The sequence below is a fragment of the Microtus pennsylvanicus genome, chromosome 21, assembly GCF_037038515.1.
Source record: "Microtus pennsylvanicus isolate mMicPen1 chromosome 21, mMicPen1.hap1, whole genome shotgun sequence".
NCBI lineage: Eukaryota > Metazoa > Chordata > Mammalia > Rodentia > Cricetidae > Microtus > Microtus pennsylvanicus.
The window spans coordinates 6,017,842-6,034,431 of NC_134599.1; the positions used below are offsets into that span (position 1 = coordinate 6,017,842).

General features: G+C 54.5%; 1 protein-coding gene across 10 annotated transcripts in view; it reads right to left on the minus strand.

Moving 5' to 3' along the window:
- The window catches only part of Agap3 (ArfGAP with GTPase domain, ankyrin repeat and PH domain 3), a 50,366-nt gene that overhangs the window by 19,283 nt on the left and 14,493 nt on the right, over positions 1-16,590 (minus strand). For 3 of the 10 annotated variants that reach the window (XM_075955337.1, XM_075955336.1, XM_075955334.1), the window contains exons 2-9: positions 7,453-7,511; positions 7,119-7,206; positions 6,876-6,961; positions 6,654-6,795; positions 5,998-6,132; positions 5,733-5,860; positions 3,757-3,915; positions 177-269 (exon numbers count right to left, since the gene is read on the minus strand). In XM_075955337.1, coding sequence (XP_075811452.1) covers positions 177-269; positions 3,757-3,915; positions 5,733-5,860; positions 5,998-6,132; positions 6,654-6,795; positions 6,876-6,961; positions 7,119-7,206; positions 7,453-7,511 — 890 coding nt within the window. Of the gene's footprint in view, positions 1-176; positions 270-426; positions 1,337-3,196; positions 3,418-3,756; positions 3,916-5,732; positions 5,861-5,997; positions 6,133-6,653; positions 6,796-6,875; positions 6,962-7,118; positions 7,207-7,452; positions 7,512-8,724; positions 9,626-16,590 lie in introns of those variants that run through there. The other 7 variants (XM_075955338.1, XM_075955335.1, XM_075955343.1 and 4 more) reach the window with 5 other exon arrangements.

The window sequence follows — 16,590 nt, forward strand, 5'->3', positions numbered from 1 at the left end:
CCAACTGAAGGCGGCAAGTGGCTCTCTGCTGCCCTCCGGTGGTGATGAGGAAGGAAGACAACTGTCTAGGGACCAGGTTTGTTGGGCCTCAAGCTTCAGACTAGAATCGCCCTCTCTTGGTTAAAAGGTATCACTGGGGAGACACATCCTGGGCCAAGAGGAGACAGAGTGCTGACCTGCTTGATGGGGATGGCCCGGCCGCTACCAATGCTGTCTACTTTGCACTCAGCAGCCTTCTTCTCTCGGTCCAGGTCAGCACCTTTTCGAGACTGGAAGAGAAAAGAAGAGGAGTGTTAGAGGTCTGGGGCCTTTTGGGGCGAACAGCCTGCCTGCTGTTCCCCACCCTCCCCTACTCCTCCCTCTCCTGGGCAGCCCTAGCACTGGGTCAGGCCTGGGCGGCGGGTCGGGAAGGAACCGAGACACGAGTATTCCAATGGGTTTATTCTTACACACGGCACCATACAGAGCAGCACAGGTCACTGAGCCGGGCCCGCCCCTCACAAAGAGCAAGGACATGAAATACGTAGGGCGCGATGAGTACGCAGCCCAGGGGCTGGAGTATAAGTGACGGGAGGGGCAAGGAGAGGTGGCCCGGTGGGGCTGAGGGCTGGCCAGGAGCACAGGGCACGACAACCAGGGAGAGCAAAGTCCAGAAGTGAGCGGGCAGGTGCTCGTTTGCGGCACAGACACATGGCACCGAGTGCATCGGTGTGGCCCGAGGGGCACAGTGGATGGAGAGAGAGAGGAGAGAGGCCAGAAGAGGCCCTGCGCCCTGCCAAGCTCCTGGGGCAGAGTCCACCCAAATGCGGATCCTAGGAAATGGGGAGGGGCCAAAAAGAGGGGGCAAGGCAAGCGCGGTGGCGGCGGCTTCTGGAGCAGGAGCAGGAACGGCAGAAGTCCATGCAGGAAGGAGCAGAGGAGGGGAGGGGCAGGAAAGCTCCCCCCAGGAGCAGCTGGGCCAGTGGGCTTGAGTGCCCCCGCCCCTCTGGGCCTCGTCGCTCTGGCCGGCCGGCGTGGGCCGAGCTCCCTTCTTCTCCATTCAGCGAGCCTGGCGCAGCGTCCAGCCGGGCCTGGTCCCCCGGCAGCCCCCAGCGCGGGCTCCGGCGTTCCTAGCCTTCCCTGGGGGTGGGGTTAGTTACAAAGGTTCCTGTGGGTCTCTGGAGCGGGGAGCTCGGCGGCCGCTTCTCATCTGAGAGCAGTCCCAGGGCCCGGCCCGCCTCCGGCCCCGCACAGGGGGAATGTCCAGAGGTGCTGTGTGTCACCACCTGGTCTTCTAATTTGGAAGGAGTTGGAAAGGCCTTTTTGTTGATGAAAAGTTGGAAACAGTGGCACATATCTGCAAATATCGAAAGAATAAAGATTTTGGCAAGTTATACTTAAGCCCCGCAAAAGTCGGTCAGCACTGGTGAGGGCAGAGACCCAGGCGCCTGGGGAGAGGCGGCAGCGGGATGAAGAGGAGGAGGAGGAGGATGTGAGGAGGAGGTTGGAAAAGGAAAGGAGGAGGAGGCCGCTAACAGCTGGACATTTGTGGCCCAGCAGTCCATGTCAGCAGGGAATGTTCACCACTCTGCTGCCCCGGCCCCATCCCTCCTGTTTTCCCAGGCTGTCAGAAGCCAAGGGTACAGGGTCCGGACAAAGGAATGCAACTGCAATGTGTGAGAAGGCCCAGCAGGGGGAGCACGAAGAACTGGGCAAAATTACTAAAGATTAAATTGCTGCCCAGCAGCTCCACAGACAGCACCTGCCTCCAGACCCCTCCGGGGGCTAAAGCCCTCTGTCCCTTTGGCCCCAGGGGGAGGAAGGAGGATGGGACTGTTGTCACTGGGTTTCCAGACTGAATTGCTGGTCAGGATGAGTGTGGTGAGGTCTACCCCCAGCCAGGCTGGTAAGCCAAGGGGCTGCCAACAACCAGAAAAATCCCAGGAGCCAGAGTGGCACCTCCCCATGAAGGATGGGAACTGGAACCAGGGCAAGAGTGGCAACAAATGAATACATGGAGCCATGAAGGGAGACTGGGGACATCACAACCATGCCCAGCGAGGAGTCACCAGTCACAGAACAGGCAGCACATAACAGGATCCCCCTGGAGCAGGTGTAACTCCTCCAGGAAGAATGAAGGAAGGGTGGCCCCAACAACAATGATGGGGTGAATCCCCAAGATACACCCATAGAGTTGAACATGCCTTAAGGCTGTCTTAGGGACAATGGCGCAAGTGAGGTCACCATGGAAACGATGAAAAGAAAAAATAAGGTCGCCACTGTGAAGATGGAGAAAATGGAAAGGCCTGGAGGGAAGGCCGTGCTCGCAACGGAAGGGGTGCGGTGGTGCAAGGCAGCACAGTTGAGGCAGGCAGGCAGCAGAGTACACAGGGAGGGAGCCCGAAGGTACTGTGGCCAGGACGCCAAGCAGGGAGGCAGGGATGACCTGATGCTGAACCAGCCACTGGGGGAAGATGGGAGGATGTTAAGAATGGAATCAAGGCAGTGGATGATTGAAACACAATGTTGATGTGGGGAATAGGCTGTGGAGGGTACCAATGGTGGTCACTGTGACATAGGCACCCAAGGGCTTTACAGCAGCAGTAGCAGCAGCAGGTGTGGACACGAGCAGGCAGCCACCAAGACTCTGCATATCTCAATGGATGGAACAGAACAGAAAGGAGAGCTGTGGGTCTGGAGGGTTGGAGCTGTGTAAGCACAGTATGCCCCAACAACAGCAGCAGTAGCCATCAGCAGAAAGAGGCCAGTGAGCGCGCACACTAGGAGCCAGCAGACAGAGGGATGCAGGGCAGAGGTTTGTCAAGCAGGATAGATGTGAGAATGGAGGATAGAGGCCCAGGGGCACTGGCTCTGTCTGGGCAGGGTCCAGAAAGTCTACCCTGGCCAGCTGGATACAGGCCCAGGCCAAGAGCCAAGCCCTGGCTCTCAGAAAGAGGTGTGGTGTGATGCAGAGGGACAGGCTGCTCACCCACCTTTTGTCTGCCCACAGCTCCTGGAACAGTTCAGCCAGAGCCCCACAGAAGGGCCACAGCCAGGGCAGGGAGGGCATGGTGTGTAAAAACTGGGATGGGGAGTGGTAAGTTCAGGGACCAAAGAGCTGAGGGGTTGTCCCTGAGCAGGGAGGCTCAGTGGACCCCGGGTAGGGGCATGAGGTTGGTGGGGAAGGGCAAGGAGCTCACAAGGAGACCGGACAAACCTGAGCGGGAGGCACGAGGCAGCGTGGTGAAGCCCAGGAAAAGATGGCTAAGCCTTTGTTAAACCAATCACAGCGGTGGGTGGGAAGCATGAATGTTCCCCTCGGCAGTGGGGTAACGGAAAAAGAGCCGGAAGGCGGACTGGGAGGCCTGGCTGGGACTCTAGCTCGGCCAGCTAACCCTCTGTGTCGCCTTGGGCAAACAGCCTTCCGGCCTCCGGTTCATTAGCTGTTGAATCAAAGGGGGTCAGGGAAGTTAGGCCACAAGTCCAAAGATCCCTTCAAGCTGATACAGAAACTCTATGGTTTGGGAGGGAGGGAGGCTACAGGGGGTGAGCATGTGCACAGGGGAAGGTCTGAGGGAAGGCCCTCCTGGGCTCAAGAGGTATGGCCTGGAAGATGCTGCGGGTCCAATGAGGAACCTCGAGGAGCCCTGTGTGTCTAAGTGTGAAAGAGACTGCATCCTCTTGACCTGGGGCTGCCTGCCCTCCTGCTCGGGAGCTCGGCGCAGCCCTGCCTGCGCAGTGATGGCAGCTGGGCAGGGAGGAGGACGGGGCACGTACCGTGAAGATGTTGGAGCGCCTCTTGGATTGCTTGCGGATGGGCGTGGGGGTGGAGGAGGCAGCGATGGTCTCGATGCGCAACTCCCGCTGGCTGATGCTGGGGGTGGAGGGGACTGAGGACGAGTAGTCACTGAAGGCGCTGCTGCCGCCATTCGTGGCCTAAGAATAGAGAGGGCTGCTGAGAGTGACCTGGGCAGGGGGCGTGGCCTAAGAATAGAGAGGGCTACTGAGAGTGTGACTTGGGAGGGGGCGTGGCCTAAGAATAGAGAGGGCTGCTGAGAGTGTGACTTGGGGAGGGGGCGTGGCCTAAGAATAGAGAGGGCTGCTGAGAGTGACTTGGGCAGGGGGCGTGGCCTAAGAATAGAGAGGGCTGCTGAGAGTGTGACTTGGGGAGGGGGCGGACAGCACAAGAGGCAGCAGAAGGGTCACTGACTCCTAAAGGTGGTACTGAAGGGAGCTGGCATGTCCTGGAAGCCAATGGAATCCAACCGCCACCATGAGAAACTTTACTGGGGTGCTGGAAGGGATTGGATGGGGATGCTTCTGTGCGAACCTAATAACTAAATCCGGGGCAGAAGCTAATGTTCCAAAATCAGGGACATAGCCTGAAAGTGAGCCAACAGTGGCATCATGGTTTGCAAGTGGTCTGGGACAAGGAAGTAGGTCACCATTTCTAAATCCTCAAAATCAGGGGCAGAAGGCTGGGTTCTCTCAGGATGTTGGCAGTCTGAGGTTTGCTTTGACAAAGTATATGGCAGAAAGCAACAGTCTGAGGTACAGTGCAGAACAGAGCAAAGGCTGCCACACACAATAAGCTGCAGATGGGGAATGGAAGAGGAAAAGAAAAAAAAAGGCCAGAAATGTTTCTAGGATGGAGACAGAGGCCACAGAAGTGTCTTCCCAGGACCAGAGAGATGGCGCATGGAAATCAGGCTTCACTAGAGTGCCAGGTCCCATCTCCAACAGTAATAACCAAGGGACTGCAATGCACCCCTGCCCATAGCAGCCCCCCAAGGGCAGGCCCACTGCGAAGGGGCAGAGTGTGACCTTAGCCCTGTTGGTGAAGGTAGGTGTACCACTTAAAAGATATAAAGACATTCTTCTCTGTCCCCTCCTTATCCCCCATCTTTTCACTGAGGAACAGTGTTAAGAATCCTGTGCTTTCTTACAAGTCCTAAGAAGAAGGGTCCTGGCACTGTAGCCAAGCTGTCATTGGAAAGCAGCGACCGACCATTAACCACTGAGGATGACTCTGGGCTGCGGCAAGGGCGGTGAAGCAGAGGAGGAAGGGTATGCAGCTAGGGAAGAAAGCACTGGCCCACACGCCAAAGGTCAAACACTAACCCAATAATAGGCCCAGGTATAGACAAATGTCCAGATGGTATGACAGGACATGCAATGGCAGGAACTGGCTCAGAGTCTGCGCATTCCGAGTGGAGCTGAAATCCAAACACCTTCATGAGGATATGCTGCTCTTCTAATATAAAAACACTGCCACAGGGCACAGAGGGCCAGCCTTAGTGCCTAGTAGGCTTGGGCTGTCAGTCACTTCCTCCTCTCTGGGAAGAAGGCACTGCACCTGCAACCAAGTGTAAGTGTTTGTCCATCAGAGAAGACAGGGCCAGCCTGCCTTAGCAAGAGGAGTGCAGAGCACAGCAGAACTTATCTCTCGTGCCTGCTAAGGTTTCCTTAAGCAGTAGCTTAGGAGACTATTTAAAGAGAGTTCGCTAGAGTATGTGTTTGTGATGTCTTAGCTAAAGTAGTTGGGAGGGAAGACAGAGGAGTGAATAGCACAGAAACTGGGATAAGGGGCAGTCGCCACAAGGAAGAGGCCAGACCAAGGCCAGCCATGCAGACTACACGAAACTGGAGCCACAAGCAAGGTTAGAAGTCGAGAGACGAGCAAGGGTGAGGATGAGGCAAAGATGCTGGGAAACAGACACACAAGGCCAGGGAGTACAGGGAGGTGACCGCACCTGATTGATGTGTACAGCCGGGATGGAGGCAGCAGACACGGCCGAGTGGCTGGGTGAGTTGGGCAGGGACTTGCAGGGCCCAATGGCCAGCTGCTGCTTCTTCCGCAAGGCTACCACTTTCTGGGCCACTGCAGGGAATAGCAAAATCAATTCTACTGGCTGAAGAGAGGGGTTGAAAGCCTAGCTTGGCGGCTCCCCAAATACACATTGCATTAGTCACTTGCCACAGAGCCACCCTATACCCAGCTTTGGGATCCTGAGTTACCATCCTGGAAGACTCGTTCCACATTGAGCCCATAGGTTGCACATGTTTCGTAGTAGGTGCAGCGCTTCAGGTCTGTGGACAGCTTGCGGGCCCTGCTGTCATCAATGACCCGGGGATTGGCAGCACTGATGGCATCTGTTGGAAGATGGGGGAATCACTCAGCTGGCTGAGAAGCAATAGAGGGCAATGCACTGGTGGGCAGGCAGAGGGCCAAGTGGGGGTGCACAGAGTATGGAGAACTCAGGTGCCTAGACCTTGCTTCATTCTACTAATGCCTTTCTGAGTGAAGAAACAAACCAATGATTTAATGAGTCCATGCCCATTCAATGAAAACAAATGTGGATATAGCTTGGTGTTATGGCACATGCCTATAATCCTAGATTTGGGAAGCTAAGACAAGAATCGCGAATTCAAGGTCAGCCTGGGCTACAGAGTGAGATCTTGTTTCATAAATAAATAATAACAGTGAAAACTATGGACATAATAATCACATAGATTTTCAGAATCATCCAGAGAAAAACAAATTAAAGACCCTGGGTTACAGGTCCCATGGTAGTTAAGAGCCTGTCTCTGCTCGGCAAGGAGTCGGAACTGGAGGGGAGGAAAACTTCACTGGTCCACCACCATACCCTGCCATACAGCATGGCCTGCCTCACCCTGTGTGCCCACTAGCACCATGGGCACCTCGCTGGCATTTCTGAAGCTGCAGAGGCGCAGGAAGTAGTTGTACACCGTCTGGAAGCTGATTTCATCCTCCAGGCTGAACACAAACACCACTGCATCCACCCAGGCAGCAAACTGGGGAGATAAGCAGAGTCAGCACCCCACTGGCCCTGGTGAACGTGGGCACTAGGCATGCATGTCAACAGGAGCATCACCTGGAGCTCAGGGGGACCTCCTTCATCTCGGATCAGCAGCAGGTAACTCTGGCCATCCACCACAATCTCCTTTTTAAATCGACCCCCTAGGACAGAATGGAGGCCAGAGCCAAATGTAAAGAAAGGGAACAGGGTGTGTGTGTGTGTGTGTGTGTGTGTGTGTGTGTGTGTGTGTGTATACAATGGTGGACAAAGAGGCAACCTATGGCCAGCTTCTAGGGTAGCCTAGCCTGTGATGCTCACCTTCAGGGGACTCTTCCTGGACGTAGGTCCCTGTCAGGTATCGGTGTACCAAGGCTGATTTCCCACTAGACAGGTTCCCCACTATGCCCTGCAGAAGAGGAATGGGTAAATCAGCGGTCAGAAAGGCACAAGGAAAAAGTGAGATTGGGGCTTAAGAGTAAGGAAGGAACATGCAGGTTGGAAAGGTAGAGAGAGGCCCAGAAATCTCCAGAGGAGGGAGCAAGGCAGGAGAAGAAAGACTGGAAGTCAGGAGAACCAATGTCCAGACCCACAACCTAAATAAAGTCTGGCCCACCCAGTCACAGGGCCTCTAGGCTCCCATGGGCCCACTCACCACTTTGAGCTCTGGCACAGAGCGGCTCAGGGTCCACTCCTGGCTGTTCACAAATGAGTCTGCAAAGACAGAGCCATTCCATCAGGGCCGTGGTGGTACACACACACTTGCCCTAGCCTTCACCACGGCCACCTACAACACCCCTCTCTCAGTCAAGGGCACAGGAGATTACTGTCCTCTGTGGAACCTTGCCCCTCACTCCTAACTCCCTAGGAACAGAGCAAAGACAGTCTTCAAGGCAGGCTGTGAGCTGAGGCTCTTCCTGCCCATACTCCTCTTCATGGTCCATCAGGGGCATAGATTCCACATGAGATCACCTGGCCTGGTGCCTGAAGCCTCTCACCCAGGTGAGAGGCTACTCCAGCAGGTCTCAGACCAGACCCAAAATAGGCAGGGCCCTGGCAAGGGGGACCAGTCTCCTTCCTGCGAGTAGGAACAGCTCACCCTTGGCAGGGTGGGGCCACCTACCACATTCCTGAGCCAGGGTGAAGAAGGAGGAGCCTCACCTGGCGCTGTACTGTAAAGGTCCAATGAGATACATCTACCAGGCTCTGCCAGGGCTTCTCCCCAGCGCCTCTGCAGGAGACCAGCCCCCAGGCTCCCTCTCATTAGACCACACCCAGCACCAATGGCCCCCTAGACTCAGACAAGGTCCTTGGGAAGGAAAGCCTCTTGCTACTCAGTGCCCATGACCTGACAGCCAGTGCTCAACTATTCCCCAACAAGTCTAGATGGCCAGAACTGGGCTGGACTTCGTCTGGGCAGTGCTTGCTGTCCTGTCCAGCCCAGCTCCCACTCACTGGCTCAGCCCACAGATGTTTCACAGCGTTATCTTATTCAAATTCACAATCAGCCCCTGACCTCAGCTGCAGAGCCAGCTAGAGTGAGGTCCCAGCTCTCAGGAAACTCTAGCCCTGCCTAGAGCTCCTTTCCCAAGCAGCCAGCCATATTTTACTGTATCCACCCTATAGAAAGAGGGTGGCACTGTAACCCCAGTCCTTCAGGTCTCCTAGGACACCACGCCAAGATGCTATGGACAGTCCCACTGCCTGGAATTCTCTGCCACTGCTATCGCCTCTGAATACTTCCAACGACCCTAGACGTACCACCTGGGCGGCGAGGGCAGTTGGGTCAGACCCAGCTATACCAGGCAATGTACACCCACCCACCAGTCTCTACCAGGTAGGTTCAGACCGTCTCTCACACAAAGTGTTTTCGGCCGGACTCCAACTTAAGAGGCCACCATGGCGCACGGCGGGCATTCCCCCTTACCGCTGGAAGTGCCCAGGAGCCCCGGGGCCCGGGCTGCCCGGCGGCTCCACAGCGGCGCCGGCGCCGCAGGTGCGGGCTCTCTCCTGCGGAAGCGGCTGGTGAGCAGCTTCCAGAGGCTGGCGGCGGCGCGGGGGCGGCCGGGCTCTGGCGGCGCGCACGGGGTGTCGGCGCCCAGCAGGTCTCGACGGCTGGGAAAGGTACCCAAGGAGCTGGCGTCGCCGTCGCTGCGGGTGCGCGCGCGGGGCGGCCGGGCAAGCAGCCCCGACTCGGAGCGCCGTATCTCTTGGCCGCGGCGCAGACGGAAGCTGAAGCTCTTCCTGAGCGCAGACAAGCCGCGCCGGGGACTCTCCGTGCTGCCGCGTCCGCCACCACCGCGGAACACCTGCCAGCGCTGGCTACTCCACAGCGACGCGCCCCGCAGGAAGCCCGAACTCCCCGTTCGGCCAAGGCCCGCACCCGGTGTCTCCGTCGCCGCCAGCTCTAGACGGTTCACCTCCAGGAACGTCATGCTGGTGGGCCGTGGCCTGGCTGCCCGTTCTCCGGGGCCGCGGCTGCGCCGGACGGGCGCCGGGCTGGGCTCAGGGCTGGGCGCCGGCGAGCCAGGCCGTTCCGAGGGCGCAGGGCCCCGACGGCCGTGGCGCGGGCGAAGGAGGCCGAGCAGCAGGCCGCGTGCGCCGGAGGGCGCTGACCCCGGGGTTCCGGAGCACACGCTCCGCGGCCGCGCGGGTTGTTCGCGCGCGGCGCACAGGGCAGCCTGCAAGGCGGCGGCGGTCCGATCGGCCGGGGAGCTGTGCAAGTCCAGCGAGTCGCAGACGCTGAGGGCGCGGCGGCAGACGGCGGGCCGCTCCCCGCTGCAGCTCTCCCCCGGCGGCCAGCCCCGCTCCATGCTCAGGGCCCACAGGCGAAGGCCAGGCCCATGGCGAGGGATGCGGGGCTGGGCCCGGGCCGGGGCCGCGGCCGGGGCGCACGGACCTCCGGCCTCTGGGCACCTGGTGCGGGCCAACCGAATCCCTCAACACCTCCACCTCGAGCCTGCAAGCCCAGACCTGGAAGGGCCTGGAGCCAGCCTAACCAGGAGAGGCGGCAAGTCTGGCCTGGAACACCCAGGAACGGCGGCACAGGGCAGTCGGCCTGCTAGGGCAGCCCCTGGGAGCCCTCAGAAAACAGGAAATTCCAGCCAGGGCTCCTCCTAAGACTGGGCAGGTAGGTGAGGAGCTGTCATTAAGAACAGGCCAAATAAATAACAGTCCCCCAAGCACACCCCACACAAAGCACCGTTTTGGAGAAAAGTGAGCCATTTCTTCATTCTCCAAAGAGAGAGGACCAAGACCAAGGACCCCAGGATCAGCCAAATTCGTTAGAAGCCCAAATTCTGAGCCAGGACACTGGCAAATCTCATGTCATCTCTGAGCTTCAGACTTCTATCTTCAAGCTGGAGAACTTAGCAAAATGACTATATCTCAGTTTTTGGCTCTGACATTCTTAAAGCTGAGAGGTGCTTGATGCTACAGCGGCTTCTGTTGATGACTGAGAAAGTCTTTTTCTCTGGAGATTATAAAACTCAGAAGATAGTTTTGCTTGGACTAGACCAAAGGGCAGCAGGAAAATCTAAAGGTAAAACCTCCGTGCTCAGGAAAGACTCCTGAGCCCCCACTGCCTAGCTACGTCCTGGAGATAGCAGTGACAAGTTGTGGTACTCACCTTTCTGAGCTGACACTGTAACTAAAACACCCCTAATTACAATATCTTTTTAGCATCAGTAGTGTGGGCTGCGCACAATGCCCAGGATGGGCAAAAGCTCCATACTACGGACATGACGCTATTAGCACCACTCTGTGCCCCTGGCCCAGACAGCCAGCTTCCATCACCCAGAGGACAACCACTGGCACCAGGAACAGATCGGGAGAAACCAGTTTTGGGTAGCGCTTGACTGAGAGTCCCTGAAAAGGGATCATCCTCCCGGTTGCCTCCACCCAGCCCAGCCCAACTCCAAGTCCCATCCAGTTTTAGAATCCCATGGTCCTAGTGAGAACAAGCAGATGAAAGAACGCAGCACATTCCTGAGGGGGCTGGGGTTAGGGGAATGCCTGGGAAGGCAGGGCCTCTCCAATCAAGGTGCTCCTAGGAAGGAGAGCTGGAAACTCTCAAGTCCTGGGCTGGATCTCCAGGTCATTCTGCATTCTCGTGGGACTAGTTATTAAGAGTGGAGAGGATGATGGTTGCTTCCCTGTTCCTAGCACTAGATGTAATAGGCGGTTCCACAGAGAAGCCAGGATCTCAGGCAGGCCCAGGGACACAGACACACTCCAGCACTCTTGACTCACACCTTCTAACATTAAGTCGGCCAAATGTCCTGAGCTACAGATCAGGGAAACATTAAGTCTTCTTCTTTTACTTCAGCTTCCTGTGATATTTGGTTATGTCAACCGACACAAACCTAGACATATATGGGAAGAGGGAAACCTTTCTTTTTTTTCTTCTTCTTCAGGTTTTCGAGACAGGGTTTCTCTTTGTAGCTTTGGCTGTCCTGGAACTCACTTTTTATAGCCCAGGCTGGCCTCCAACTCAGAGATCCTCCTGCTTCTGCCTTCTGAGGGTTGGGATTAAAGGCGTGCACCATCATATCAGGTGGAAGAGGAACTCTTAATTGGGAAAATGCCTCCATAAGATTGCCAAGTCTGTGGGGGCGTTTTCTTGTTTAATGATTACTATGTGGAGTGGTGCCAGCCCTGGGCAGGTGAGCCTGGGCTGAACAACCCATGAGGAGCAGGCAATAAGCAACGCTCCTTCCTGTGCTCTGCTTTGATTCCTGCCCTGACTTCCTCCAATGACGGACTGTGATGTGGAAGTGTAAGCAAAGTAAGCCTTCTCCTTCCCAAGTTGCTTATGGTCCTGGTGTTTATCATAGCAATAGAAACCCTGACTGAACAGCTCCCTGCCTTCCTTCATCTATCTGTCCCTATGCCCCACACATAGAAACTATGCTTCCACAAAAGAATACGACTGCCCACTACGCCCCTCATACCCAGTGAAAATGCAAGCACATGGCAGCCGCTGAGGGCCCAGTGTCTGAGGACGAAAGGGGACAGCGGACAAGGTGCCCAAGGGGTGGACTGCATAGTAGTGTGAGAGCAGCTGGGAGGTGTGGGTTCCAGCCGTGTGTGCACACTCATATACTTGTTCCACATACAATTACCTACAACGCTGGCCTTGAAAGGTATGTGCTGGAACTGTCCAAACAGGACCAAAACCAGACTTTCCTTGGGCAGCTGTTTCTTATAGCTCTCTTTTCTATTATTTTTTAAAGATTTATTTATTGTGTATACAATGTTCTGCCTGCACTCCAGAAGAGGACACCACATCTCATTACAGATGGTTGTGAACCACAATGTGGTTGCTGGGAATTGAACTCTGGGCCTCTGAAAGAGCAGCCACTGCTCTTAACCTCTGAGCCACCTCTCCAGCCCCTTATAGCTCTCTTAAGTACCAGGCTGCATCTGTACCAAAGGGGCTGAGTGGCTCCTTTGGAAGTTTCTGATGGATTAGTAATAAATCTCTCAGACCCTGACTGTGCATTCTAGGTCAGGATAAGCAATTTCTTCCCTGGCCAGAGTGTGCAGAAGGCAAGCACTAAGCAACCCTCTGTTCCTGTTAAGCCTGGGTGTCAAGACCCCTGCACAGAGGTGTCTGGGCACAGAGAAGCCTAGGCATTAAGAGAAGGACAGCATGGGCAGGGATGAGATGGGAGACACACCTGGGAAGAGAACACTGGTTCCTCAGCAGAGGGGGAGGGTCGGCTATGTATAACTCCCACAGGCCTCCACCTAGTGCAGCTACTGATGCTCTGGTAAGCACAGTGACTGCTACAACCTACACAATCCACGAGAAAATGGTGGCTCTCATTCAGTTTCTGCCTGGAGACCAAAGCTTGCACCTGGCTTCCCAAGGAATACATAAGGTGTCTTAAGGTGTGGCCTGTATGTCCCAGAGCCTCCAAGACCAGCCATTCTCTTTCTGGCCACAAGGTGGCAGCAGACATCTTCCTGCAGCAGGCATGCTAACAGCAGGGTCCTTGGGCAGGACACACTCCCCTGGGGTAGGGGCAACTGCTGTGTCTGGAGGGCTCTTCCCCCAATACAGGTGTTCAGGTTAGGTGTCAGGGAATCAAGAGAAAGAGTTTCCAGGTTGGGGACACTGCCTTCTTACAAACTGTAGCAAAACTCATCAAATTGCTTCTGCAAAGACAAATGGCAGAACATCTGCCCCTAGGTGCTCAAGCCAAAGAAGCAAGGGCACTCAATGCCTATTCCCACCACTTTCATACTGATCCAAGCCTTTGAATCAGCACTCTCTCCAAAATGGGGTTCCTTTGTCCAATAGCCCACCTATGCCACCACATCAACTTCCTAATGGTCTCCGTACCCTCTCTGCCACCACACTGACATATATATTCATGCCCACTGGGGTGTTCATGACCCCCTGCGCCCCTGACCCTGCCTGCTCTCACCTATGATCGCCCTTTCCTCCCCTTCACCATACAGTCTCCACCCCTTCCTTGTCCTTTTGGTCACTGGGATCTCAGGGGAACTGTCCCTCTCCTGGAAGACTACACAGTCACCCCTGTCAACATCACCCGACTCTCTCCACTCTGAGACTTCTTCATGTGCTTTTTGCAGAACTCAATTAAAGTTTAGCAACACATGAATTATGTACCAGGTTCTCCCTTAAGGAGAGGAGATGGGCCTCAAAGAAACAGTTCCTGGCAGGGACAGTGTGAAGACACTAAGTCACAGGAGCACAAACCACACGAGCCCAGAGCAGAAGAGCACAGCCTGGCTCACACTCATCCTTCAGCACTGATTATCAACTGACAGAACCTGAAATCACCCAGGAAGCCAACTTCTGAGCATGGCCGTGAGGAAGTTTCTAGGTTGGACTGGCTGAAGTAGAAAGATGCACGCCGTAAATATGTGTGCCACCATCCCACAGCTGAGCCCTGGACTGCATAAAGAGCAAGGGAGTTGAGCTCCAGCACCCCATCTCTCCTCTTCTCTCAACTTCAGACGCAATGTGGCCGGCCTGCTGCCTCATGGTCCTGCCTCGCTTTTCCCCACGACGATGGGCAGGCAGTACACTCAGACTGCAAACCAAAAATCAACCTTTCCTTGCTGAAATTGCTTTTTGCCGGGTGTTTGACACCAGGAACAAAAAAGCCTTCCCAGCTCGAGCTGGTCTTGAGGCCTGGTGGGCAGCAGATGAGCAATGAAAGGTGCAGGCCTCCCTGCTAAGAAAAGGTTGTGAACTCGCAGGGCAGCCCAGCCTAGGCGAGTTCCCTCTCACTTCAGCCTTCCAATTGGAGGCCCCACCTACAGAGCTCAGACATAACCTGTGAAGATGGTTGTTGGACATGTGCTTACTAAGATGATGAGGTCAGACTGGAGTAGAGTAGCACCTGACCCCAGTGTCCTTAGAAAAAGGGGATATTTGGCCTAATCTTCAGGGGATGCTAATGTAAAGAGGCACAATGGGGCCACTCAGCTAGCAGAGTGTTTGTTTAGCATGCGCAAAATCCTAGGACTGATCCCAGCAAGAATAAGCCAGCCACGTAAAGCACACCTGTAATCCCAGTGCTCGGAAGGCAGAAGGATCAGAGATGCTCAAAATCATTCTCAGCTATAGAAAGTTGAGGCCAGCTAGGGCCACACAGAGACACAAGAAGAAAATGGTCACCTATAAGCCAAGGGCAGATGTGTTCCTAGTACCTTCAGAAGTAGTGTGGTCATCATAGCATCTTGATTTCACCAAACTTTTGTTATTACTGTAATAAGACAATAAATTCCTACCTGGCTCATGGTAATTTGTTGATTCTTTGCCCAAGGAAACTACAAACCAAGGACCCTATAGAAAAAACTCTATGCTGAGGTAGCTTTTAGGAAGTTCCCAGTCTCCTTCAGCCTGCCAGGATTCCAGGAAAGAAGCCACAGCTTAGTTTACTGGAGGTGATCACTGTGGTGCTCAAAGAAGGAAAGTGCACTGCCCAAGGTTGCACAGCCCAGGACTCCGATGCCATGGTCAAGCTGCAGGCTTTCGAGTCTTCAATATCTATATCCCAGCGCTGTTAACTCAGATTTCATGACTTCTTGGAGGCAGCTGTAGCGGTTCCAGCTTGGGAAAGCAGAGATTTCTGCTTACACTTTTAAGGGCTTGGGAGTGCTCCTAACACTGGCCCTTGCTTGGGTTTGCCCCAGCAGCTCTACACCTGGCTCCTAACTCCCGCATAATGTTACAAAACGCTGTTACTTCCTCCTCTAAGGCAGTGGACTGGTGTGTGTGTGTGTGTGTGTGTGTGTGTGTGAGTGTACGTACTTGATTGGTTCCTCTTTATCCCAATTTAGACCCTTCTAGGTCAGGCTCACTCTAATAGCCTGGCTTTAAAATCACGGCAATCCTGCCTTACCTAGCATCCTCAGTGCTAGAATTACAAGCATGAGCCCCACATCTGGCTCTTGTGTGTTCAGTTTTGAAGGAAGAGACCATTTTATAAAAAAACACATGAAAGGCCGGGCGGTGGTGGCACCATGCCTTTAGTCCCAGCATTCAGGAGACAGAAGCAGACAGATCTGTGAGTTTGAGGCCAACAGCCTGGTCTAAGGGAGTTCCAAGACAGCAGAGCTACACAGAGAAATCCTGTCTCCAAAAAAAAAAAAAAAAATTACATGAAAGAAGGAAATAGGTCAGGGGTGCTGCTGCAAAACTACTGCTTTCTGACCCAGAAGGGTCTGAATTAGGATAAAGTGGAACCAGTAAGTGTACATACATACAGACACGAGAGAGAGAGAGAGAGAGAGAGAGAGAGAGAGAGAGAGAGAGAGAGAGAGAGAGAGAGAGAGAGAGAGAGAGATGCACATATACCAGCAGAACTTTCAGGCTCTGCTCTGTGTTTAAGGCATGCAGTGCCTCCTGGCTGCATGTTTCTCTGCATGCTAGGAGAGCATCTTTTCATGGTGACTGACCACATGAGTCTCTTTATCTCGTCTCTCTCGTCCTGCTTTTCTCTTGGGTTTTTCAAACCTATTTCTTAACAACTTGCAGGCGCTCTGTACAAAAGGGATCATGTTAGTTGCTTATCCAGTACACGTATTCTGCGTGAGGAGAGATGTAATTCTCCTGGTAGGCTTGTAATGGATTAGCGATGCGAACACCATCACCAGCCATCCGCCAGACAAGAGTCGTATTTGTCAGGGGAGGGGGAGGCAGTCTCTCCACTACCACCCAGCACAGCCACAGACACAGGCAAGGACCATCAAGGTCCACTAATGCCATGGGGAAGGAAGGGCTGTGTACAGCTTGTTCCCAGGGTGTGGAAGTATCCCCCTACAACCTAGCTTACTAACATAGGTCAGGAGAAGAGCTCTTGGCATAGAAACCTGATTGCTACTACCCTACTGCCTCAAATGTTCTGCCATGATGATCAAGTAGCGTAGGGCATTTTCTCCATACCTCAACTTTTCCCACCTGAAAAATGGAATCAATACCTTGTAAGGATGGCCCAAAACTTACACTGTTAGGAGAATAACGGGTGTGTGGGGCAGTATCTGGGCCACCAAAGTACCAGACCAAGTCCCTCTCCCATTGCTTTTCTACCTGAGATGACAGAGCTGGTCCTGCACCCCCCAGCTCAAACTCCTGCAGTTCCTCATCACCCACAGCAAGAGCTGTCAATCTTGTGACATTTGCAGCACAAACACAAAACGTGATGGAATGAGGGGTGGCACGTTTGCGTGGTTTGAAAACACACTACGGCAGCAATTTTCATACTAAAATCACTACTCCAGTAAAACTGTGTCTGGCCGTGCTCGTCAAGGC